The sequence below is a fragment of the Moschus berezovskii genome, chromosome 17, assembly GCF_049115385.1.
Source record: "Moschus berezovskii isolate FMDL1 chromosome 17, NW_MosBer_1.0, whole genome shotgun sequence".
In the NCBI taxonomy this organism is placed as follows: domain Eukaryota; kingdom Metazoa; phylum Chordata; class Mammalia; order Artiodactyla; family Moschidae; genus Moschus; species Moschus berezovskii.
The window spans coordinates 20,354,574-20,382,048 of NC_142476.1; the positions used below are offsets into that span (position 1 = coordinate 20,354,574).

At 39.2% G+C, this 27,475-nt stretch overlaps 1 protein-coding gene across 9 annotated transcripts in view; it reads right to left on the reverse strand.

Moving 5' to 3' along the window:
* Positions 1–895: 895 nt before the first annotated feature.
* LPGAT1 (lysophosphatidylglycerol acyltransferase 1) overlaps positions 896–27,475 on the reverse strand; it is an 85,081-nt gene continuing 58,501 nt past the window's right edge. For 5 of the 9 annotated variants that reach the window (XM_055419036.2, XM_088845251.1, XM_055419031.2 and 2 more), the window contains 2 exons: positions 10,501–10,607; positions 896–7,364 (listed from right to left, as the gene is read on the reverse strand). In XM_055419036.2, the coding sequence (XP_055275011.1) occupies positions 7,213–7,364; positions 10,501–10,607 (259 nt within the window). In that variant the 3' untranslated portion in view covers positions 896–7,212. The other 4 variants (XM_055419035.2, XM_088845250.1, XM_088845253.1 and 1 more) reach the window with 4 other exon arrangements.

Sequence of the window (27,475 nt, forward strand, 5' to 3'; positions counted from 1 at the left end):
GGAAGATCGCCTGGAGAAGGAAATGGCAACCCACTCCAGTATTTTTGCCTGAAGAATTCCATGGACGGAGGAGACTGGTGGGCCACAGAGTGACTAACACTACACACTGCGATCCTCTAGATGTGAGCCTGCAGGAATGGCAGCCTGAGGACCATTCACACAGAAGTTGATTTCCTTAAGACCATGTCTGAATACTCCCTGGGGTCCTCATTGATCAGGGGGGTGTATACCTGTTTGAAGACAGCAGACTTTGGTATTTTCTTTGTCTTTTAGCACTCCTGGGTTCCTCTTCCTAGTATTTCAACCTCTTCCAATCCCCTCCAACTCCCCCAACTTACAGGTATCTATTTTCTTTTCCCTTAACTATCCATCAGCTGACCCTGATAGTGTTAGGCAGTTTGGTGTCCAAAATGAAACAAAGGAATGAAGATGCAGCAATTGATATTTTAGGGGAGGTGTCCTAGCCATGTGATTTCTCAGTGACATCACTGAGACAGCTGCTATGATCACAAGGCTGGCCCAGAGTTCCCCCTTCAACAGTGAGAACTTTACCACCGCCTCTAGAATGAACTGCACACCTAAAAAGCAGGAAGTTTTCCAAGGAGAGGCAACAGAAATTTTCTGGGGGAAAACTCAGGAGGGAGCTTTGTAATATGCTCATGCTTTCCAGCAAAAAAACAAAAACAAACCCAAACGGTTCGTTTCTTCCTTTGTAAAATGGGTTTACTCAGCTAATAAAGAGCATTTTGCTGACTAGGAAAGGAGCCTGTCTTATTTCCAGTGTTTAGCCAGCCCTCCTCCCACAGTCCATTCATGCGTGTTTAAATGTGATCTGGGTAACTGATACTCAGTTTGTTTCTCAAGCCTCTAAGAGTGAAGAACAAGGTTATCCAAGTCCTGAGAGGTAAAAATTTATTGACTTATATCATATCAGCATGTTATGATATGGTCACACCTGCTCATACAGCTGACTTTTTCTTATAGCCAAAAGAGGAAATTTTTTCCTTTTAAAAATACATTTTCTTTTTCAGCAGGAAGAAACATTTTTCTAAAAACAAACATTTTCATATTAAGTGGAAATTAAAAACAATGGCTTTTCTTTTGTTCCCAACTCATGAAGAAGAGGGCTGGTCAGCAACAGATCTCAGAGTTCTTCACACTTGCTTTCAGGGCTCTGTCCTTAGTCTCTTCTTCATCTTCCACAGAAACCACACTGGGGAAAACAATAACAGCCTCACCAAAACAGCGTTCTACATCCAGACGGAAAAAGAAGAGGTAGACCGAACTTGAACTGTTTAACTTGTTCGGTAGACTGTGTGAGATATTTGAATACATTTAAAAGTTTTCAGTGGGATCAAACATATTCTCCAAATATCTAAACAATAAGTGTTTTCAGTGCTCAAAACAGAATCTGCGATGCCTATTATCAATTTACCTAGTTTTGAGAAATGAAAGCAAAGGACCAACTTCAGAAAAATGCAAACTTCCCACGCACTTGAGGAAAGATTTGCTGTTGTCAAATTCTTCAAATCAAAAGCCCGCTCTGGGGACTCCCCTGGCTGTCCAGTGGTTAAAACTTCACCTTCCAATGTAGGGTGTGAGGGTTCAATCCCTGGTCAGGGAGCTAGGAAATTCTACATGGCTTGTAGCCAAAAAATATAAAAGAGAACAATATTGTGACAAATTTGATGAAGATTTTTTAAATGTCCCACATTAAAAAAAAACTTTAAAAAAATAAACAAAAGCATGCTCTGTAGGGCTGATATTAATGCTTTCCACCCACTAAGCCCCTGCAAGGGTCAGTAATAGGACCCTTAGTGTTGAGCAGTGAGTTTACTCAATACTAACAGTTAAATTTTAAAAAAAGCACAGGACAGTGGTATGCTGGAGACAGATGATTGTTAAATTTTAAAATTTTGCCAGCAGTTGCTAAATAGTTATTAAAATTAAGTTACATAAGCTTACAAAGAGTAATGAAGCCAAATGTGGTTCACTTTAGTGAGAATAATTTGCACAAGGGTAAGAAACCATTTTTTCTGTATGGGGTCTCATAGAGTCAGACATGACTGAGCAACTGAACTGAAGAAACACTTTATCAGATCATGTATCAGATTGAATGACAATAAATTTGAGAAATAAGTAATTATGAGGTAATTCCATTTTTCATATCATGGCCGAATTGCAATCACAGATTGGCTACAAGAGTTCAGCAAAAATCAATTAAAGCATCCTGGGAGAATGAACTGGCTATATGGACTTGACAATAAAGTATATTTTATTATTACTTGTTAGCTGTGTTATATGTCTTTGCTATCAGCAAAATTTTAACAAACATGTACACTTGTATACAGAATTTTTTTCTAGGAGCACAGACTATTCAACATTTACCAGTACACCACTGGATGGGGAAAGTGGGGAAGGAGTGGGGGGAATAGTTTAAAACCAAAGAAGGAAGTACAATGTTTTTTCCTTTTGGTTTTTCAGTTTGCCCTCAGCAACCAACTGCCATAATACACGTCCACAGATGTTAATGCCTAAATCTCTCCAGTAAAATACAAACACCCCATCCCCACTACTAAGAATTAAAAGCACTTTACTTGAAAAAAATCAACTTTATTTTTTCTAGATTAAAAAAAATAGAACCGGCTATTAATTTTTGTTGGGAAAAATGTTTCTTTTGGTGTTCACATCTAAATTTCTGAAAAGGTGATTCTGGTTACTAAAACAATCCCAAATGCATTCATAAACCAGATAGATCCACGAGTGACCAGCCCTTTACAAAATTTAATGACAGTTGCCACAGCCTTTACATTCATTCTTATCACACATTACAACATGCAGATAGACAAAGAAAGACAGGTCAACAAGCTGAAGTAAACATTATGGCATCAGGAAAATGAAAATCCACCTGTATAAAATAAATACAACTCTGCAATAACTGTAAAGAAAAGGAAAGCATGGAACACAACAATGGCGATTCAATGTATAACTGTTTCATTACCCAATCACGAAATGAGTTACTGTAAAATGCACAGACCCCTTACACGTAAAGAATGTGTGCATTACAGTCACGTGTTCAACAGTTTTACACAACAAAAATAAAGCCATTCAACATATGTGTGCATATCTTGCAACTAGATTACACTTTTTTTTTTTGCTCTTTTAACTGTTTTAAAAAAATATTAAATGTAAAAATCCTCAAATGGAAATTTTGCAGAAAAACCCTTATTTTATCTTCTGTATGGCTACAGTCACCCTCCCCCAACAGTACAGCACCCTCACCTTATTCCCAGGGTCTAGTTCCTGTTGGGTATCAATGCAAAATGACTGCAATACAGCACCAACCAGTGACTGCTCCAGAGAACACCTGGCCCCTTTGTGACCCCAAAATGTTCAATTTACGTGGTTTTGGTCCCAAACGTATTAGTCTCTACTGTCTCATAAAATAAAACAGTATACTTGCTGCCCAGGGTGGCTCTGACTTCGGCTTTCGTGTTAACAGATGTAAAATTCACAGCACTACATTGCAATAAAATAAGGCTAACCATTTTTATCCATCCTGTGTAGACCAGAGCTGACGTACTCATAATGGGAACTCTGGAGCGAGTGAAGTCCTTTAGTGTAATGAAGAAAATAACTTCCTATTTAGCAATGTAAATAAAATTTTCTTAAATATAAAAAGAATCCAATAAGACTATCCATGATTAACTCTCTACAATTATAACCAGGTCCCAGTAGTTTAGAACAGTCTGTAGGGAAATGATTGTCAGAAACATTACCAAGACAAATCCACAAGACATGAGTGGCGTGAACAAAGAACGAAGAGGCATTGCAACACCGATCTAAATGCTGTTAATACTACAGTGACGTTCTGAGGTTTACATTCAAACATTTCATTTTCACAAAAAGGCTTGAAAAAACCCGACAACACCACCAGCTCCTGATTATTCATGGATCCCTTTTCTAGCCCATGGATTATTCAGGCTTTTGTGTTTCCTCTTCCTGAAGCTGTCTTTCCAAATCTTTTCACTACTCATGAACAGTCATAAATAGATAGGCAAGAGAAATCTTTTTTTTTTTAATTAATACGCATCCCTAGAAGAAAAACAGTTTGATGAGAATAAGGACTCAAACTCCTAAATACAATTAGATTTTTGGTTTACTATGAGTTATTACTGGATTAACTCCGGTAATCTCTAGATCTTTCACAGTGGAAAAATTAAGGGTTGGTTGTAATATGAAAGACTACTTAATGACAGGTTTGAACTCATAGCTAGCTTAAAAAAAAAGAATCTACTATTTAGATTCTCAACTCGTTTGCTCACCCAAAGCATCATTTTCCGTTCTGTAATTTTTCTTTACCTTCCACTGGCATATAGGTTTCTCCACACTATTTGTATCTTTTAACACCAATGACAGTTTCTGAACTTAACTGTGAACTGCTGGGGTGGTCACCTCTGGAGTCACTGCGCCTGCCTGTGGCCAAGCAATGCTCCATCACTGTGACTCACGGAGACCAAAATCCAGCAGGGAGATCTCAGCCCTCTCTGCTGTGTGAATCCAGGCAGATCAGCTGAGACCAGGAAGTGCTGAGATTCTACAAGCTGCTAGCATAGAAACTGGCACAGTTTTATTTTCTTTTCCCTTGACAAAAATGTATACCCTCTAAACATCCTTTGATCTCACTTTGCAAAGGAAATACAGATTAGGACTTTTAATTGGGTTCTGTACAGTGGCATATTGCTGCTTCCCTGGTTGCCATACAAAAACACGGATTCTCTCTTTACCTTCCCTAGAGCAAGCAGGAGCACTCCAGTTACTGATAAGGAAAGCACTATGAATGCTCTCAGACAAACATGTTTTGCCAACAGAAGAGAGAGAACATGTTGATAAGGAATCAAAGAGGGATAGGGCAGACCAAATACACATCTATTTACAACTCACAGATCTATTTTCAAAAATTAACTCACACGTCTGTCGGTATTTTTCACTCTAGAGACTGCTGAAATGACTGCACTTGAAAACAAAAGCATCTGACAGAACAGTCTGCTTGACATGAACATTAAACAATATTATGTTCCTTTGGAGACATAGGGATGGCAAAAGTGGCCCTAAATCACACTGACGTATGCATTTCTTTCTTTTTGGATGGGAGAACTGGCCACTCTACGTGCGGTTTGCTTAGCAATGACCAGAAAGGTCTATTGGCTAGGACTATGCATGCCAGACTCCACAGTGAGCTACTTATCCCCCAGCTGGCTGGCTAATCTCTCAAGGGAACAATTTCGATTCATCTTGTCTAGTAGTGTTTGCTGGGCCTCAAACAGAAGCATCTTTAAGTTTCTATCAAGCTTCCTATCATCCTTCATACCTTTAATTGAGACTGGCTTTACCTAATTACTGTCACTGTAAAACACATGTAACAAAATGCTCAGATTTCCAAAAACCTGCATCTTGTGACAACCACTACCAAACCAAACATATTAACACTGTTTTCTGCATTTCACCAGCAGCTGTCTACTGTTCAATGAGGTATTTCAGGTCATGAATCATTCTTTCACCTCTATACTGAATTAACCCTAAAGATGGAGCTGCTAGGGGCTTTTATTTGGTGTTGCTTTGCCTTTCCCACATAACTGGGAGAAAATTCACATCTTCTCAGTTTTTTGGTTTATTCAAAAATAGAAAACAATAGCCTTTTAGTTTCTGGCCTACTTCTCAAAATTGTCATTTGTACGATTAGTGACGACAGGGGAATCAACAATCTCATCACCGATAAGTACACTGACTCACTAGGGTCTAAACAGTCCTGTAGTCCCAAACCAGAACACGACCTCTCTCTCAACACTGGGAGTGCAGGTGACCAGCTGACACCGTGCCAGCACTTTCTGAGAAGTGTTTGGTTCTCCTATGAGGTAAATCACATGAATATAGTGACATATTGTTTAAAAAAAAAAAAGTTTTCTAGAAATACGAACTTGACTCTATCCTCTCCAAGATCAATTGGAAGAAACTGGGAAGCCTCTTTGCAGGTCTCTCCTGGTTACGCCACTCTGACACGGGCAGCTCCTTGACATGCTAAGGGAACAAACTCAGGTTCTGGGGGTGTCGTGTGAGAACGTGTCACCATTGGAAGCCAGTGTCTGGCTCGAGCTCTTATATTCCTTATATTAAATGAGTCTATTTCACCTTAATTTGATCAGTTAAGTGCCTTAATTTATTTCAACTATCTCCATATGCATTCGAGGCTAAAATGCAAAATGGAAAGAAAACAAAACAAAATAAAAAAAAGGCTCTGAGTGGGACAGAAGCCTCAGTGTGGTGCCCAGTGCAGATGGCGCTGGAGAGAGTCAGCGCAGAGATCACATGCAGACAGACAGGCAGCCTCTCAGAAATTCCACTTGCTGATCGTGTTCACGTCTGTTTCCAACCTATAGTGCTAATCCTCAGGTGTAGATGCATCTGATAAAAGTGCATTTTGTAAAAGACAATTATCAATCTATGATATGCCTTCTATACAAAAAGATAAATCAAGTGAGCCCCCCTCCCCGTACAAGGGGCAGCACGAATGCACGTAAACATGGCATTGGACTGAGCTGGTCTTTTGGAAGAACACCTTCTAGTACCGGAATGTGTCACTGGACACTGCTTTGCCCCCGGAGGCATACTTGACACTGAACCTCATGGAGCTGTTGAGGACCAGGGTGTCTCTGCAAACAACAGGGAAGCAGTTCTTCGAAGGCGCCAACCAGCTCCCCTCGAGGTTACTGGGAACACAGCCAGAGCTGACAGAGGTGAGGGTGTGCCCCAGTGCTGCCTAGTAGAGACGACTAGCTAAGAGGAACGGACGCAGACACTTTTCTGAGCCTGGGCAAGATTATCACGTACATCTGGTGGCAACAGAATTTCTCTCAGATAGTCTTCTAGGATGATTTGATGATTTCTTCTTCTCCAAATGTGATGTTTGCATAAATGGGTGGTAGAGTGTATCGTTTTAAAACATGAAAAGTCCTTAAAACATATTAGCAGGTCATTATATTATTTATCCTCATTTTAGTAGAGTTTAAAAATATCCCAAAGGGGGATAAATATTAATCCATCCATTGAATCTCCTTTGCTTGTTTTTTTATATTCTGATTTGCACATGTAAAATAATGCACGCTTATGAGAGTCCAAACTCCTATGGTGACCATGACAAGTCCAAGTCAATTCCTAAAACAGGCAATGGTAAAAGTACTGAAAGATGTTGTACCACATATAGCCTGACAAAAATGCAAAAGACTGTATGAGAAATATCCACATATTGCTGAGGGTCATCTCCTTGGAAACAGCTTCCTTATGGTCCTTGGGAGGTGGAAAAGCCCCTAAAAGACAAAATGGAAATATTAACTTGTTTTCCTGTGGTGGGAGGTGTCCTAGAGTAACAGTTAAAAAGTAGTTTAGGTGGTTTCTCTTGCTGTTGTTGTTTGTTTTTGCTTTTGTGTGTTCTTTTGTGCTGGGTCTTCACTGCTGCTTACGGGCTTTCTCTAGCTGCAGTCAGCCGAGGCTGTTCTTCACTGTCACGTGTGGTCTACTCACTGTGGTGGCTTCTCTTGTTGCAGAGCACAGGCTCTAGGCCTACAGGATTTGGCAGTTGTGGCTCTTAGGCTCGAGAGTGTTGGCTCAATAGTTGTGGCACACGGGCTTAGTTGCTCCGCTGCATGTGGGATCTTCCTGGACCAGTGATCACACCCACGTCCCCTGCACTGACAGGAGGATTTTTAACCACTAGATCACCAGGGAAGCCCTGCATTTTTTTTTTTTAAAGCATCTCTGTGATTTCTTCTTGCTCTTAAAGAGAGATATCATTTGAGATACAGTTTTCAAACCACTAAGCCCTTTCCCATCTCTGAGCCTTTGCCTTTTTCTCTGCCTAGAATGCTCTTCCCTCCACCTTCATTAATAAAGGCAGGCTCAGGGCATTCTTCCAACATCAGAAAAACAGCACTGTCTTGTCTCCCCTTCCCCACCAGTCACTGCTATCTTCATGTTTATTTCCTTCTTGGCACTTTCCGCAGTCTGTATTGATTCCAATCTACCTTTCTCTTTTCTACAGACTGGTTTTCTGTCTCCTGCAGGAACATAAACGGCATGAGAGCAGGCACTATGGCTGCCTTGTTTTCCACTGTATCCCTACAGATTTCTAAAATGGCCAGGACACAAGATTAAATCAATTAAATAATTTTCAGAGAATTCCCTGATGGAAAAGTGGTTAGGACTCTGTACCCTCTGCCAAAGGCACGGGTTCAACTCCTGGTCAAGGAACTAAGATCCTACAAGCCAAACTCTGTGGCCAAAAAATATTTTCTTTTTCAAAACAGCATAATTTATACTAATTCTTCTATTTACAAATTAAATGTTTTTGCCACAAAAGGGTTGTAAATTACCAATGCTGTTGTTTAGTCGCTAAGTCATACCCAACTTTTTGCGACTCCAAGGACTGTAGCCCACCAGGCTCCTCTGTCCATTGGATTTCCCAGGCAAGAATACTGGAGTGATTGCCATTTCCTTCTCCAGGGGATCTGCCTGACCCAGGGATCAAACCTATGTCTTCTGTCTTGGCAGGTGGGTTCTTTACCACTGAGCCACCATGGAAGCCCATAAATTGCTGATTCTACTTTCAAAAGGCAACATGGTTTATTTCTTTTACAAAAGGAATATGTCAATAATAAAAAAAATAAAAAGGAGAAACAAAGTAAACTGATGTCTTTAAATTCTTTTCTGGAAAGGAAAGCTAGACCACTTTGGAGCAACATTTCCTAAGGTCATCTTGAAAACATTCTTCAGCATTTCAAATAGTCTTTGTTCTTGAGGATAATCCCCTAGGGTAAGCTGATTCAAGAGAGGATTTGCTTCTCACAATTTACAGAGAACACTTTAAAGTTTCAAGGTCTGTAGTGCAAATAGCTTTCTTAAAAAGAGTTTCTATTACTGTTGCCACTATTTAGGCCAAATATTATAAAGAGATCGATTGAATAAGAAGAGGGATCTTGCTGGCCTTTTAATCACCTGATGCCGTCTTATGTTGGGTTGGCCAAAAATGTTTGTTCAGGTTTACATTACATCTTACAGAAAAACCCGAACAAGCTTTTTGGCCTCCCCAATACATCCATTCTGTCTTATCCTGAAAGAAAATCCTGGAGAGCGAGGAATGCAAAACAGCAGAGAGGGACACCTTGTTCAAATAGCCTTATAGACATTTAATGGCACAGACAAAGTCCTGCTCCTGTCATATTAATATGCATGACTCCAAAGGCCCCGGGTGGGAAAGTTAAGATAAGGAAGGAGTCTTATTGAGGATAAAGTGAAACAATCCTAAATACAAACACAAAAGCCTTAAAGATAATTAACAGTATCAGCCTTTGCTTATGACTATCGGGGGGCGGGGGGGGGAGCTTCCCTGGTAGCTCAGACGGTAAAGAATCTGCCTGCAATGCAGGAGACCCTGGTTCGATCCCTGGGTCAGGAAGATCCTCTGGAGGAGGAAATGGCATCCCATTCTGGTATTCTTGCCTGGAGAATCCCATGGACAGAAGAGCCCAGTGGGCTATAGTCCATGGAGTTGCAAAGAGTTGGACATGACTGAGCGATTAACATTATGAGTATTAGACCTTTGATAGACTGATTTAATATCTACTTTAATTTTGCCCCCCAAAAGTCTAGATGGGAAGAAAACTGGGCCTCTATTCATCTAAAACCCCACGGCTATCCTCAGACCCGGGACATGTTTCTCTTCATCTTCTCTTTCCTGTTGCTCTGGAAACAGGCGTGCAGCACGGCTGTCTGTGAAAACCTGGGGTCTGCCTGGGGCTCCAGGCAGGTTAGTTCCTGCTTCCCCAACTTCCTGGTTTCCTCCCTCTCTTCTCCTTCCCTTCTCTGTTTTTCATCGCATTGTAGTTGTCATAGAAAGTACAGAATATTGAGTACAGAAAAGGGATCTTAGAGTAAATAGACCTTTTCCTCCCTAGGTGAAAAATGTAATAAGGTTATATCTATGAAGACTTAAAATGTAAATGCTATCCCTCCACGTAAAGAAAAGAATAAGCGCGTGAAAATGCAGTTAAAAATCATCTAAAATGACTGCATGGTGATGGCTATCAGTCAAACAATCAAGTGCAGGATCAAAACATGAATGATATCTGCTATTTCATGAAACAGACCACACAAACACAGAGGTATGTCTACAGTCTCCACAGACGTGTATTCTCTTGAACTCCATTTGTTTGTACGATGTTTTACTCACCATTTGATCGTTCCACACTGGCTGATGAAGTGAGGGCCTGGATAAACTTCACATGCATTTATTTGTCTTTACAAAAGTTCTAAGCTGAAATTCTAAAATATGGAAATACTTTGATTCCTTTAGGGTGCCTGAAGAATTGAAAAATGGTTATCTCCCCTAAAATACATCTTTGAAACCATCAGTAAATTCAGAAATACGTGTAATAGGATTCTGTGTACCTGTTTCATAAAAATGCGATAAGAGGTCCTCTTTTTCAATAAAACGCTGATAGAGCCAGTTAGAAAGGTCATCAGTCTCCAGGGGCACATCTTTAACTGGAAAGATTCTATCAAGAGTCAGAAAAAAAGCAAAAACCACTTTAATTCAGAAGTAAAAATCATTCAGAACCACCACTTAGCTTTAGAGTATCCTATATTTTCCCGTGGTCATGTATGGATGTGAGAGTTGGACTGTAAAGAAAGCTGATCGCCGAAGAATCCATGCTTTTGAACTGTCGTGCTGGAGAAGACTCTTGAGGGTCCCTTGGACTGCAAGGAGATCCAACCAGTCCATTCTAAAGGAGATCAATCCCGGGTGTTCATTGGAAGGACTGATGCTAAAGCTGAAACTGCAATACTCTGGCCACCTCATGCGACGAGTTGACTCACTGGAAAAGAGTCTAATGCTGGGAAAGGTTGGGGGCGGGAGGAGAAGGGGACGACAGAGAATGAGATGGCTGGATGGCATCACCGACTCTGTGGACATGAGTTTGGGTGTACTCCGGGAGTTGGTGATGGACAGGGAGGCCTGGCGTGCTGTGATTCATGGGGTCTCGGAGAATCAGGCACGACTGAGCGACTGAACTGAACTGAACTGATATCTACAAAAAGTTATTGAGAAATACCTGTCTTCCCATGTTTGTAGGTTTAAGTAGGAATGTTTTTTGGAACAAGTGACGTTTTAGAATGCAGCTGTCTTAGAACACATTTAGAATACTCAAACATTAGGCCAAATAATGTATCTTAGCAATGTTCCTTTGTTGGGAATATCTATGAACCAGACAGAATCTGCGATAATTGGTGCCCTTTTGCTAATTATATCAGAGGTACTGGTTTCATGAGCAGGGCCAGCTCATGACTGAATGCAGTTGTTGGAACATGATTCTGAAGGATTCTGTAATTGTCCTTACTCGACAGGAACTGGACTGGGATGATGAGCGACACATATCCACTGCAAGTGAGAACAGAACAGGGGCCTTGAACAAGTGTTTCTTTCCTTTTTTGTTTTCCAATTTTGAGAAGAAGGTGTTCTTGATTTTTTTTCTTCATCGAAAGTATAAAGGTGCGATTTTTAAAGTCTGCAAAATGTTTGTTTGTATGAAAAATGCAGCATCCCCTTCCTCTGCCCTTTGTTCCTTCTTCCCCAGAGAAATTTTTCCCTCTTAGTATTTATCACTGCTTCTTCTTTAGTTTTAGGGCATATCTACTGACGATCAAAGATGAGGGTTAAGCTCCTTTCTCTTCCTATCCCATCACACAGACACATCGTTTCCATCTTCGCATGCACTCATATGGTCATTTTAATTATCACAATATTTGATATTTACATTGCAGCCATGAAATTAAAAGACGCTTGCTCCTTGGAAGGAAAGTTATGACCAACCTTGATAGTATATTAAAAAGCAGAGACATTACTTTGCCAACCAAGGTCCGTCTAGTCAAGGCAATGGTTTTTCCCGTGGTCATGTATAGATGTGAGAGTTGGACTGTGAAGAAGGCTGATCGCCGAAGAATTGATGCTTTTGAACTGTGGTGTTGGAGAAGACTCTTGAGAGTCCCTTATACTGCAAGGAGATCCAACAAGTCCATTCTAAAGGAGATCAATCCCGGGTGTTCATTGGAAGGACTGATGCTAAAGCTGAAACTGCAATACTCTGGCCACCTCATGCGACGAGTTGACTCACTGGAAAAGAGTCTAATGCTGGGAAAGGTTGGGGGCGGGAGGAGAAGGGGACGACAGAGAATGAGATGGCTGGATGGCATCACCGACTCTGTGGACATGAGTTTGAGTGTACTCCGGGAGTTGGTGATGGACAGGGAGGCCTGGCGTGCTGTGATTCATGGGGTCGCGGAGAGTCGGACACGACTGAGCGACTGAACTGAACTGAACTGAACTGAATCATGTAAGTATATTCAAAGGTAAACCAGGCGGTAAATCAAGGCTATGTTTCCTTTCCTCTCCAATTTCTGTTCTCCCTAGATTGAGCAATTTGCATTGTTTCCTAGGTAGACATAACTAATTCAACCATAAACTATGAACCAATCAAATCTAAAATAAAATCTCTAGATCAGGTCAACAAACTTTTCCTAAAGGGCCAGAGAAAAAATATTTAGACTTTGCAGGCTATTAAGATCTTTGTCACAACTATTCTACTCTGCTTTGTGTAGTGTGCAAGCAGTCACAGACAAGGTATAAATAAGTTAGTGTAGTTGTGTTCAAATGCAACTTTAAAAACGAGGCAGCGGGCCACATGGACTCAGGTCTAGATCTCCTCCCAAGGAATTCATGTGCATTAGACATTCTTTCAATTTCACCTTCATGAGGAAATTTCAGCAAGGTTCTGGATGTGTTGCCTGTAGTTTTCATCCTGCAAAGGCCCTTCACTGTCATCCTGGTGATTCTTCGTATTCCTAAAGTGGATTTAATGCTTTCTGTATCTGATGTCTCACTTTTTCTCTATTTACTTCACATTTTGATGGAGTACACCCTCCAGTAGTTTCCTGAGAAAAGGCACTTGAAATCTTGCGTTTCTGCCAATGTCTTTTTTCCATCCTCATACCTGGGTGATAATTTGCCTAGATATAGGATTCAGAGTTGAAATTCACTTTTTTCCATTTGTCTTTTTGTCTTCCTTTCTGAGAGACTTCTTATTTAAATTTCAAACATTTACTGAGTTTCACTTTTTTTTTAATCATACTTTCAGTTTCTAAGAGATCTCTGAGTGTTCCTTTTTTTACAGAATGTAATAAAAGATATTGTTACAATATCTCATCTCTATGAGAATCTTATTTCTGTGAGAATTATCATGGGAATTTTAAAACATTCACAGAAACAGAGAAAAGGGTTAATGAACCCTCAGGTACCATGAGGATTTCGGAAGCCATACAGTCTGTTTCTCACATGACCCTCCTATGTTCATTTTCGTCTCCATCTTTAACAGTGGAGGCTGATCAGATTCCCAGTTATCTGGGGATTCTCTGTTGCTCACGCACGTTTACAGATGTGGGACTACACAGCTGATTCAAAGTTTGCTGCCTGTGAGTAGAGTTTGTTGACAGTGAATCACCCTGAGGATTATCTGACCGGGCCATTTAAATTGGTCTTTCCTCTTGAATTCACCCTTTCTCACAGAAAGATCCTTGAATTTCCTGCTAAGAGAGAGCAAAGGCCTTGTTGCTAGTTCTCTGGCAGCAAAGCGAGGTGAGGGCTGGGAGTCTCAACACTCAGCACACAGACGTCACCTAACCATGCTATTCTCATCTCATTACGGGACGTCTGCCTCAACTGCACCTGGGGTTCCTGAGTCCAGAGAGCCTCTATTTCCCTCTCCACAGCAGGCCTCCAGTATTTGCCAGGGCAGGGAAAGAACAAGAGCACAGGAATGGAATGCAGGATGGGGGTTCTGGGGATCTCAGTTCTCCTTAAACAGATTTCAACCAATCTTCCCAAGTTTAGCAACTTTCCACCTTATTTCCACAGGTGCTGATGCTGCCAGCCTCTTGGCTTTTCAAAAGAGGGAGTAGACTCAAGTCCACTTTCATGCCCTTCCAAAACCCCAGTGAAATACTAGAGAGGTTTTTCAAGGGTAAACTCACCAGGAGGGGGTGAACACTAGGAATGACAATAGCAACAAAACCTGAGATGTTGGAAAAGAGAGCAGTAAATAAAGTAACAGGTCCTAAGCCAGCTTTACACATATTAGTGTGTGTGTGTATCTTTTATACCATGGAGGCAATAAGAAAGCCAGCTTCAAACCAGCCATATAAATGTAAAAGGACAGCTGTTACGAGTATTATAAAAATGAATTCTTGACAGAGTTCTTTTAGTATCAAAATTTATATAATCAGAGGAGTAGAGACAGCGAGAGAAAATTTCAAAAGAGTCCGAAGAGTTTGTTTTCCCTTCTCTTCAAAGGATAATTTCTATCTTTGAATTATAAGAAACCCTCAAATTAGAAATAATAGTCCAAGAATTCCATTGTCTCTCTCTTCTTTCCCCATTTAAACTGAGAAAGTAGATTCCTATGGGGGAAGTTACTGAAGATACACAAGCCCCTAAGAGTGCTGTAGACTACTTCCCCTACACTGTACATGAAATCCTGTAGAATGAACCGTGAGACAAACACATTTCTGTGGGAAAATGTTCTCAGTGTTCACCAGATAATACTAACTTCACATTTTCTCACCCTGCTATGTATTTGCTCATCAGCTAAGAAAGGCCTAGCACCCTATCTCAAGCCTGTATCTCCACTTAAAGTGAGTTTTTAAGAGGGAGATAATTAAAAACAAAAGTCAGATTTGTGAAGTTGTTTTTCCTAACTCTTTTCCTCCCCTAAGAAGTCCCTTTGGGTACTTGGTTGCATAAAGCAGTCATTTATATATAAGGACTGAATGTCTGTATCAAACTATTTTATAATCTTAATTTGCAGGTAGGAAGATGAATTAATGCAAATGATGCCAATTTTGTTTTTACCTTCTCTATATTTACACTTCTGATTTCTTTTTCTTATCACGTTGCTAAGACCTCTAGTACAATGTTGAACAGAATTGGTGATAATGAGCACCCTGCCTTTCATTTTTGATTTTTCAGGGGGAAATATTCAGTAGTTTACCATTTAATATGCTGTAGATTCCTTTGGTAGATAACATTAATCAGATTAAAGAAATCCCCTTCTATTCACAATTTGCTAAAAGTTTTCTCTTTTTTATCATGAATAAGAGTTACACTTTTATCAGTTTTTTCCATCTGTTGACATGCTTATATAATTCCCTACTTTATTCTGTTAATGTGATTAATTAAAGGAATTGCTTTTAGATATTTTTTTGATTTGCAGATTTTCTCTATTACAGACACATGCCCTTTATCAGATAAATGTACTATTAATATCTTCTATTCGGTGGGTTCATTATTGCATATTATAGGGCCTCTTATACAATATTGTAAAAGTGGTGATAAGCATCGTTCTTAGAGTTTGGGACTGACACATACAAACTGCTATACTTGAAGTGGATAATCAACAAGGTCCTACTGTATAGCACAGGGAACTCTGTTCAATGTTATGTGGCAGCCTGGATGAGAGGGGAGTTTAGGGGAGAATGGATACATATATAAGTACAGCTGAGTCCCTTTGCTGTCCACCTGAAACTATCACAATATTGTTCATCAGTTATAGCCCAATACAAAATAAAAAGATTTTTATTTTTAAAAAGCATCATTCTCTTATTCCTGATCCTAGAAAGAAATATTTCAGTATATCATCCTTTAATATGGTGTTTTCTGAAGAATTTTGTAGATATCCTTTACCAGAATGAGGAAAGTCCTTTCTATTCTAAAAATCTACAAAGAGTTTCTACCATGAATAGGTATTTTTATTTAGTGATTTTATTTAAAAATCCAAGCTTATTTTGAATGTTGACCCAAACCTTCATTCCTGAAATATATGCTCTCAGTACATAATATGGTGAATTTAAAATATTTTGCTGGGTTACTTTTATATCCATAATCATGTAAGAGATTTGCCTTTAAATATTCCTTTCTTATAATATCTTTGGTTCCGGTTTTGGTATCCAAGTTATGCTGGCCTCATAAAAGAAGCTAGGAAGTATTTCCTCTTTTTGATGCTCTGGAATAACTGCACTTAATATCCTTTAATTTTCCTTTTTAATGACTACAGAATCTGAGGTAATGTCCCCCTTTTCATTTCTAATATCGATAACACTGACCTTTTTTTCTTGATCAGTCTTGCCAGGAGTTGATCACATTAATGTTTTCAAAAAATAAAAAATTTTTATGTCATTTTTCTTTCTATTGTATGTTTTCTATTTCAGTAAGTTCTCCCTTATTACTCCCTTATTATTCTACTATCTTAGGATTGCATTTGCTTCTTTTTTTCTAACTTCTTAAAATAGACATTCAGATCACTGATTTTTAACTGTCTTCTTTTTAATAGGAGTGTTCTTCTTGCTTTTCTTTATATTATCTTTTTGGCCGTGTGGAGCCTTCAGTGTTTTGCGCCGGCTTTCCCTAGCTGTGGAAAGCAGTATGCAGGCCTCTCGGGCAGCTTTTCTCGGTGCAGAGCGCAGTCTCCAGGTGCACAGCCTGCAGCAGTTACAGCACGCAGGCTCTGCAGTTGGGGCTCAAGGGCCCTAAAGTGCAGCCTCTGTAGTTGTGGCACATGGCCGAGCTGCTCCGTGGCACCTGGAACCCTCTCAGACCAGGGACTGAACCTGTGTCCCCTGCACTGGCAGGCAGATTCCTATCCACTGTGCCACCAGCAAAGTCTCTAATAGAAGTTTTTAAGGCTGTAAATTTTCCTCTAAAATACAGATTAATACAGATTAATAAAGTTGTACCCCACAAATTTTTATAGATCATATTTTCACAATCATTCTGCTAAAAATATTTTCTACTTTCATTGTAATCTCTGCATACATGGTGAGATGTAAATTCCTCTTATTTTCTACCACTTGATGTGAAGATCCAACTCATTGGAAAAGACCCTGATGCTGGGAAAGATCGAAAGCAAAAGGGGAAGAGAGTGGCAGAGGATGAGATGGTTAGACAGTTTCACCAACTCAATGGACAAGAATCTGAGCAAACTCCAGGAGATAGTGAAGGACAGCAAAGCCTGGCATGCTGCAGCCTGTTGGGTTGCAAAGAGTCTGACACAATTAGTGACTGAACAATAACAACCACCCTACTGATGGCCAGTTTCTCATTTTTTGTTACAGCATTGTGCAAATGTCCATTCATATGTGTACATCTACACGATAAAATTACGGAAGTGAAAGTGCCAAGTCAAAGGTTAATTTTGAAAGATTTTGCTACATTATCTTCATAAAGATTATACCAACTTATATTCCTATTAGCAATTTATGAGAATGCTTCTCAGAGAATGATTTTTAAATTGGAGAAAAACGAAATCCGAAGGCTCTGATTTAGGTGTAGAAGATGATGAGCAGTGTTTCACAACTCAATTCAGTTCAGTCACTCAGTTGTATCCAACTCTTTGTGACCCCATGGACCACAGCACACCAGGCTTCCCTGTCCATCACCAACTCCCGGAGCTTGCTCTAACTCATGTCCATCAAGTCAGTGACGCCATCCAACTATCTCATCCTCTGTCATCCCCTTCTCCTCCTGTCTTCAATCTTTCCCAGCATCAGGGTCTTTTCCAATGAGTCAGTTCTTCACATCAGGTGGCCAAAGTAAAGTACTGGAGCTTCAGCATCAGTCCTTCCAATGAATATTCAGGACTGATTTCCTTTAGGATTGACTGGTTTGATCTGCTTGCTGTCCAAGGGGCTCCCAATACTCTTCTCCAATACCACAGTTCAAAAGCATCAATTCTTCAGTGCTCAGCTTTATTTATAGTCCAACTCTCACATCCATACATGACTACTGGAAAAACCTTAGCTATGACTAGACCGACCTTTGTCGGCAAAGTAATGTCTCTGCTTTTTAACATGCTATCTAGGTTGGTCATAGCTTTTCTTTCAAGGAGCAAGCGTCTTAGTTTCATGGCTGAGGGCATCATCTGCAGTGATTCTGGAGCCCAAGAAAATAAAGTCTGTCACAGTTTCCATCGTTTCCCCATCTATTTGTCATGACATGATGGGACAAAAAGCCATGATCTTTGTTTTTTGAATGCTGAGTTTTAAGCCAGCTTTTTCACTCTCCTCTTACACTTTCATCAAGAGGTTCTTTAGTTCTTCTTCACTTTCTACCATAAGGGTGGTGTCATCTGTGTATCTGAGGTTATTGATATTTCTCCTGGCAATCCTGATTCCAGTTTGTGTTTCATCTAGCCCAGCATTTCACATGATGCGCTCTGCATATAAGTTAAATAAGCAGGGTGACTATATATAGTCTCAACATCTTTCCCAATTTGGAAGCAGTCCGTTGTTCCATGTCCGGTTCTAACTGTTGCTTCTTGACCTGCATAAGATTCTCAGGAGGCAGGAAAGGTGGTCTGCCTCAAAATTTTCTCTTTGAAAATTTTCCACAGTTGGTTGCGATCCACACAGTCAAAGGCTTTGGCTTAGTCAATAAAGCAGATGCTTTTCTAGAACTCTCTTGCTTTTCCTATGCTCCAATGGATGTTGGCAATTTGATCTCTGGTTCCTCTGCCTTTCACAACTGGGCTATTCCAATTTGGGGACACATTCTTAGGAATCCACCTATGAACTTTCTTTAAGAATACAGATACCTTATGTCTTCATTTCAATATTAACCTTAATACAAATATTCTGAATCTTACTTACAGAGAAACACATTGGCACTGCCATCTGACTTCAGAGCCTATGTTATAGTCACTTTAGGGCTTCCCTGGTGGCTCAGAAGATAATCTGCCTTCAATGCAGGAGACCCCAGTTTGATTTCTGAGTTGGGAAGATCCCTTGGAGAAGGGAACAGCTACCCATTCCAGTATTCTGGCCTGGAGAATTCCATGGAATGAATAGTCCATGGGATCACAAAGAGTTGGACACCACTGAGCAACTTTCACTTACTGAATTTGTTAGATGAATTTGCTGAGCACTGACATCTTTTGGAGAGGGGCATGGCAACCCACTCCAGTATTCTTGCTTGGAGACTCCCATTGACAGAGGAGACTGGCAGGCTGCAGTCCACGGGGTCGCAAAGAGTCAGACACAACTGAGCGACTGACATTACACTACACTGGCACAATGCAGTACTACTTTAAATGTATAAGGTCAGAGAAGTTTAACAAGAGCACCCTTAGGAGCAAAATCTATTCTTGCATCTCTTAAAGGTCACCTCTCCCTGTGACTTTTTAATATCTGTTAAAATAAATGTTTTAAATAAAATAAAACAAGAGGAGTTTTGTTTCTTGAAATGGTAGAGTAATGGTTATAAATTCTGGACAAAATGCAAAAAGTAATTAGTGGAAGGCACTGGATAGTAACTAAAAGCAGTCAGATACTGGAGGAGAGTCAGGAGAGACAGGGGAGTAGGAGAGACAGGAAAGTAGGTGCGTTTTCCATTTTTTGCAGCTCTTTACCTCAAAATAGTTCCCAGTTAATGCCACGCAGAGAATCAAGACTTGTACAAGAACATGTCGTCTCACTCATTGAACAATCAGAGGACAGATATTAGGGTGACCATAACATTTGAAAAGTGAGGAATCTCAGACAGAAGTAAGCACTGAGTGGGAGCCATGCCTTCTGAGTCTGCTCCCCACTCGAATTTCTGGGTGACTCCTGAACTATGTACAAATGGGGCAGAAGCCAGCAAAATAAAGCCAGCATAGTGCTGGACATAAGAGAGATGCCCAGAGCTATGCAGGAAATTGAACTACTCAGGAAATTTAATTATTTGTTTCTTTTTGTTTTTTCCAAATTAAATGTCCTTAATATTTTGATTTTTAGGAAAGTCAGTTAGTCATCCTGATACTAGAGGGATGTTTTGTTTCTTTCTTTCATGGATTTTTTTTTTTTAACTGAAATAGAGTTGATTCAGGGAATATTTTAAAATTTAAATTTAAAAATCAAAGTTTGTTTTTTAAATGAACAGTATTACAAATTACTGACTTCTTACTGTTAGATAGTTTAATACTGAATTAACACAGTTTTGCAATATAAGTGGTGCTCTTCAAACTCTTTATCCGCCTCTACCACACTGAGCACAGTCAAATGGTTTGGGGAATTATCTAGATTACTTTTTAGCCCCTAAAAATACACTCTTTCTGTAAAAAAAGCAGGTCTAATCAATCTGAGGATAACTTAGCAAGAGCTGTCTTGGAAATAGTATTTAAAACATCTTTATAAGGAGGAAAGTGACATTAAAAATAAGGCTGCAAGAGGAAATTTGGGTTTATCAACTTAACTCGTGAAAGACTGTAGTGACGTTGGTGAAGTATCTATTGCTTTAAATGGGGTGAGTGTCAGGGAGTAAGGCCGTGTTTTAACAGAAAATCTACTCTACCATCTGCCTAGAATTGCTTGGACTTTTTCTTGCTTTAAGAGGCAGCCAGGAGGGAAGACAAATGTTCGCTCAAGAGCAGTGTACCACTAATACTCTGATTGTTTGGTCACCATGGGATTAAAATATTAAAATGACTAATCTCCTAATATGGCAGAGTGTCAAATGCACTGCATACCAGTCCTCTTGGAATCAAATAAAAGGAGTTCTTGTGGGTTATAAAGAAATAAATCTTTGCAATAGCTATAGTTATCCAATTGAGAAACCAGCTCCGAGTGTTCCAGAAACAAAAATTCTTATTAGTAGTGTTCTTGCCTGGAGAATCCCAGGGACGGGGGAGCCTGGTGGGCTTCCATCTATGGGGTCACACAGAGTCGGACACTACTGAAGTGACTTAGCAGCAGCAGCAGAATGTGCTCCTAAATACAGAGTATTCCACCAAAAAGCATGGGGTCAGATTTAGGATCACTAGATAAACTATATTAAAAAAAAAAGATGTAAAATAATGCTTAGCAGCTGACACCTCTATACCTTCTCATTAGAATGTCTGAATTTTCACACCACAAAGACTCCAAAATGTGAGCTAACAAACAACAAGGCTAAACCCTCAATTCAGTCATATCAATGGTATGTTAGGAGCCAATAAGCACTAAAGAAGATAAACTGCTGATGCTTTCTTAAACCAAATAATCTAGCAGAGGGACAAGGAAAGGAAATAATCTAAAATCAGAATATGGTAAACGTTATATAAGGATTTTTGGAGAAGGAAATGGCAACCCACTCCAGTATTCTTGCCTGGAGAATTCCATGGACAGGGAGCCTGGCGGGTTACAGTCCATGGGGTTGCAGAGTTGGACATGAGTGAGCAACTTTCACTATATAAGGACTTTAAAGAATTTCAGTGTAAATTTAAATGAAGGGGTGTGCATGTCTACTTATGACACAGGATACATGGAAAAGGCATCACTTGAGTTGGCTTAAAAGAGTCGGTAAGTTTAAAAAACTTAAATTTTCAACAGAATAATGACAGGCATGTAGTTTTCAAGAGTCAGAGAACTATTAGGTTTGCGGTGAAAAATAATAGACCTATTTTTTCCCTCCTCAGATACCTATATCTCAGATACAACCTCTTTCAACTTTATTTTGCTGTTCACTTCCACATTGCTTATATAACATGCTACTACTACTACTAAGTAGCGTCAGTCGTGTCCGACTCTGTGCGACCCCATAGACGGCAGCCCATCAGGCTCCCCTGTCCCTGGGATTCTCCAGGCAAGAACACTGGAGTGGGTTGCCATTTCCTTCTCCAATGCAGGAAAGTGAAAAGTGAAAGTGAAGTCGCTCAGTCGTGTCTGACTCGTCGCGACCCCATGGACTGCAGCCTACCAGGCTCCCCGGCCCATGGGATTTTCCAGGCAAGAGTACTGGAGTGGGGTGCCATCGCCTTCTCCGGTATAACATGCTAGACTGTCCAATTTAAAACGTGTTCATCAACTTCCTAACAGGGACGACAAGCACTTGGCTCTCCTCTGCCTTTGACTTCCTCCTCCTCTCCTGCAGTTGGTAATTCCTCCTTGGTGCCAACTCTGCCCTTTGTAACTATGCTTATTAGTTTGTGTTCTATTTATTTTCTTATGTGTCTGTTTACTCTATCAGACTGTGCTATACTCATCTTCGCATATCCAGTGTATAAATCAGTGCCTGCTCCTCTGTGGAAACTCAAATTTGCTGAACTGAATTAAATTCAAAGTAATCTGCCAGGGTAAAACTTGATGAGGTGCCATCAACAACATAACCATGGTTAACTGACACCACAAGGGCTAGTATGACAAGAATAGCTCAGAAATACGGAAATTACTTGTCACCAAAAATAGATTTACAGACAAGAACAGAGCCTGTCAAACTTAACATATCAGAATATCTCCGAGTACTCAGTTCAGAAGTTTTGCTTTGAGTCATTGTCCTTAGGTAAGCTGCTCACACCTCATCCTCAACATATAAGGAATAATATTTAGAGCTTCCTCCTGGATCCACTAGCAAAGTTGTTTTTTTTTTTTTTTAAAGCCACTCAGCTATCTGAAAAAATAATTCAGCAACTCAGATATAAACGTTTATTCACTTTAGTAGAGGAATAAATCAAGGCTCTATGGTAGCAAACCTGGGATCATATAGGAAAGAATTCAGAGTGACTTTAAGGTTTATGTTTAAAGAAAGATAGCAAATACTCAGCACCTAGATCACTGCCTCCCTTCATGGTCAGGGACAACTGAGCCGAATAAGAAAAGTAAATAATCTAAAACCAGAATGTGGTTATATAAGGACTTTAAAGAATTTCTGGGTAAGTTAAAGTGAAGCAGTGTGCATGTCTACTTAGGATGCAGGACACATGGAAAAGGCATCACCTGAGTCCTGCTCCTTGTAACAGTCAAAGCTATAGCAAACCAACATGCCACTGAGGGCATGAACAATGAGATGGCATTGTTTATACTCTAAATTTATTCATTATATATTTTTTGTGTTGCATCTGTTGAGACAGAGATGCTTGCTGAATGAACTGAACTATCCAGTAAGCAAAATATAACACTGGTATATATGCTACGAGAATCATTATTATGTTTTCCATAAGTCTAGTGACTTCTTAATATTTTTGTTAAGACTTTCTTTTTTAAAGAGTAGTTTAAGGTTCACAGCAAAACTGACGAGAAGGTACAGAGATCTCTCTGTATCTCTCTGAAGACTTTAAATTTGAAATAATTTTAGACTGAAAGCAAAGTTACAAAAATACTGCAAAGAATTCATATATATAGTTCAATCAGACTCCCAAAACATCATTATTTCTCACATTTACTTTATCATCTTTCCACATATAGTTTTTCCTGATCTATCTATCTATACAGTCTTTCCTCAACTTCTGAGAGTAAGTTATAGATGGTGTGTCCCCTAAAATACTTCCATGAACGTTTTTTAAAATACAAGAACAGTCCTTTATATAACTATGCTTCTATGATAAAAATCAAGAAATGAACACTGCTACTATTATCTAATTTACAATTTACAGATTTCATTCAAATTGTGCCGTGTTCCACTAGAGTCTATAACAAAAAAAGGAAAGAAGACAGAAACAAAGGAATAAAGAAACAAGAAAAGAAACAAAGGGGGAAAAAAGGCACCATGCTTTAGGAAAAGGAGAATAGCAGTGAAATAAAAAAGACAGGGTAAAGTATCAGTATCAATAAAGGGAATATTTAATAGGCAAACATATTCTAAGTAAAAAGGATTGAAATATGAGCTAGGTTATGGCATTTAGATAAAAAGAGAGAACAGAAACAAACATTGCAGAAGTAACTTTCATAGGAACTGGCAGCTGAATTTCAGAGAGAGGATAAAATTTTAAAGTGGAAGAGTCAAAAAACTCCAAAATTTTCATTCTGGGTAACGGTAGAATTATGTTAACATAAACCCCCACTGGAAAGCCTGGAGAAACAAGTTTGTGTGAAGGAAAATGAGTTCATTTCTAGACATATTAGGTTCAAAGAAGACAGGGTATACAGGTGGAGGAAAGAAAGCGAAATGAGGATTTGGAACTTGGGAGAAAGTGAGAGCTAGAGGTACATCTACACAGAATCCATTTCTACACACTCTCCTTTTATGAGCCTCTGTTACAGGAGAAAGAAGAGAAGACTAAAAACACGATTCTAGAGGTCTATATTTAAGTAATCAGTGCGTGTGTGTGTGTGTCTGTGTGTGTATTCCTGTATTAAATGGAAAGTTAGACAAAAAGACCTAGTTAGCCTTTCTACTTCGCAGAGCCAATTCAATGACTTTAAGTAACTATAAAATATAAGATATAAATAATGATCAGTGAGAGTTATGCTTAAACATATTCAATTAAAATTTAAACTCTAAGAATTTTTTTTTAAATTTGGAAGCTATATTTTCAACAAAACTTCCTTAGAAAACAAAAAGCATTTTTTGAATACCAATGGCAGTAACTATGCTTGACTCTAGAGAAATCTGAAAAAGAAAAGATGAACCCCCAGAGGGCCAAGGAAGGGAGGATAGAGCTTCATTTCCAAAGCTTTCTCTCTCCAGATTCATACGATGAAAATAATAGCAAATTGGATTTTAGGTTATTAGATTCTTGGTTCTGTGTTAACAGTAAAAAATTTCTTTCATGCATAACTTCTTATAAAAATTTGAGAAGAAATTAAGCATATCTTCTAAGTAAAGGATGGAGATTTTATCTTATTTGAAATGATGATTCACCTCTTTCAAATCATCAACTTCATTATAGAAACACAGAATTCAATCCATAATACAGTCAAACCTAAATTAAGACCACTTATTTAATGTTGTCAGCATCCTGAATTGTGTCAAACTAAAATGCTTTGTTTTCTTAAAGAAGAAAGAAAAAACTGCTGGGGCAGAAAAGAAAAAATAACTTGGGGGTGGTGAACATCAATAAAAACAGCCAAGCAGAACTAAAAACCTGAAGATTAAATTTAATGGGTAACTTTCCATTTTCCAACTGGAAGCTTTGAAAAAATCCAGACTTTCCCAGGATAAAGCTAGGGCACAGAGGCAAAGCAGTAAAAAACAAGAGATGACAAGAAAAATAGATAGGAAGAAGAAAATCATTAGATGGCGAAAATAGAGGTGAAATGAGTGATAACTATGGTGATAAAGAAAAGCTCTATAAGAAAAACTAAAGACAGGACAATGTTTCCTTTTGCTAGGAAAAAAAGTCACTTTACGCTCAAGACGCAATTTAGTGACCTTACTTTCAGAGGAGTAATTTGGGGGCTGAGGGTGGCAAACCTCTAAACCTGCATCATCCGTACCTGGTGTGTACCACTGAGGTGTGTATTACTTTAGAGTTACTCATAGTTACTGAGAAAAGTGATCTGAAACCTCAGTATGTTGAATAACTGATTTTTAATACATTATTTATATTCTACTTTATTCTAGATTTTATACTAAAAAAATTATACAAATTTAAGCTGTTTAAATTCACTTTAAAATTATGCATAGGAGACTTTCCCGGTGGTCCAGTGGTTAAGAATCTGCCTTGCAATGCAAGGGATGTGAGTGTGATCCCTGGTCGGGGAACTAAGATCTCACATACCCCAGAGCAACTCAGCTTGTGTGCCACAACTACCGAGCCCTTGCACCGCAAGTATAGAATCCATGCACCACGATGAAAGATCCCCCATGACACAAAGAAGGTCCTGTGTGCCACAACTAAGATCCAACACAGTCATGTAAAACAAATACATTTTTAAAAATTAGGGATAAAGCACTAGAATAAGAAAACCTAGACTATACAATTTGAACATTTCAATACTTTGATTTAAAACGGTAAAATCTATTTCGTTCCATTCCGTTCCCTCGCTCAGTCGTGTCCAACTCTTTGCGACCCCGTGGACTATAGCCTACCAGGCTTCTCCGTCCATGGGATTATCCAGGCAAGAATACCGGAGTGGGTTACCGTTTCCTTCTCCAAATCTATTTAGCGTTTATTAAATAACATGCAATTTAAATGTGAACTTATTAAATTCTTGTAACTACACAATGAAAATGCTTTTGGTGCAATTACTCAGATGATTATTAAATTCTAAGTTCTGTGGGCAATTTCTTTTTTCAATCAATTTTTTAAATTTTATTTATTTATTTCTGTCTATGGCTGGGTCTTCCGTGCTGTGCATGGGCTTTCTCTAGTTGCAGTGAGTGGGGGCTACTCTCCAGCCATGTTGCACGCCTTCTCATTGAGGTGGCAGCTCCTGTGTCAGAGCAGGGCTCTCAGGCATGCAGGCTTCAGGAGGTGCAGGCTGTGGGCTTTAGGGTGCGGGCTCAGAAGTGTGGTGGACAGCTTTAGTTGCCCTGCGGCACGCAGATTCCCAACCACTGAACCACCAGGGAAGTCCTCCAATAATTTTTTAAATTGAAGAACTAATACATTCACCCTGTAAAAAACAAACAAACCAAAGGCTTAAAATAGTACAAAGATTCACTCCTCAGAGGCAGAGGGGGAGAGGAGGGAGGCAGCAACTACTTTTTTTGGCACCATGCCAAATATCTAATTAAATAATGTGAAGACAAGTGAAGTGAAAGTTGTTCAGTCGTGTCCAACTCTTTGTGACCCCATGGACATCCATGGAATTGTCTAGGCCAGAATACTGGAATGGGTAGCCTTTCCCTGGTCCAGGGGATCTTCCCAACCCAGGGATCGAACCCAGGTCTCCCACATTGCAGGCAAATTCTTCACCAGCTGAGCCATAAGGGAAGCCCAATTAAATAATAACTAAGGCTTTATTTTACCAGGTTTTAAGATGACTCTCAGCTTCAGAGATGTTAATATGTGAAAAAATATGTATCTTAATGGATGAAATAGGATATATGATGTCTCACTTATTGTGTTTTTAGAACTTAATTGTAGCTTCTAAGAAGTAACACTATTTTATCTCTATCGATGGGCTTCAAATATCCCCTTTAAAATTACCAAATATAGAAAATATAGTTAGAAAATCATCAACCATACACAAGTTCCCAAGTAAATCCAGATTCTCTAATCTTTCCACTGATCTAACCCTGCCCTTAAAGTACACTGCTTTAATTACACTAAGCCTTGACATCTGGTAGGAAGAATTCCTCTGTCCTGTTTATCTTGAAAACTATCTTAGCTATTCATTTGTCTTTACTCTCTCAAGTGAATTTTAGAACCATCTGTCAAGTTTCCAGGAAAAACATCCTGAATTCTGATCCTAATACTCCTGGATATAATGTAACTACAATTATATTAAATTTATAGATTAAATTTAATTAGATTGGGAGAATTGACATCTCTATACTTTTCAGCGTTCCCCCTATGAACACAGTATCTCTTTCCACTTTTTCAGTTATTTTATGTTCTTCAATGCAGTTTTATATTTTCCTTCACAGAAGCCTTCTACATTTTTTCTTAAGTTTTATTGGTAAATACTTAATAGTCTTCTT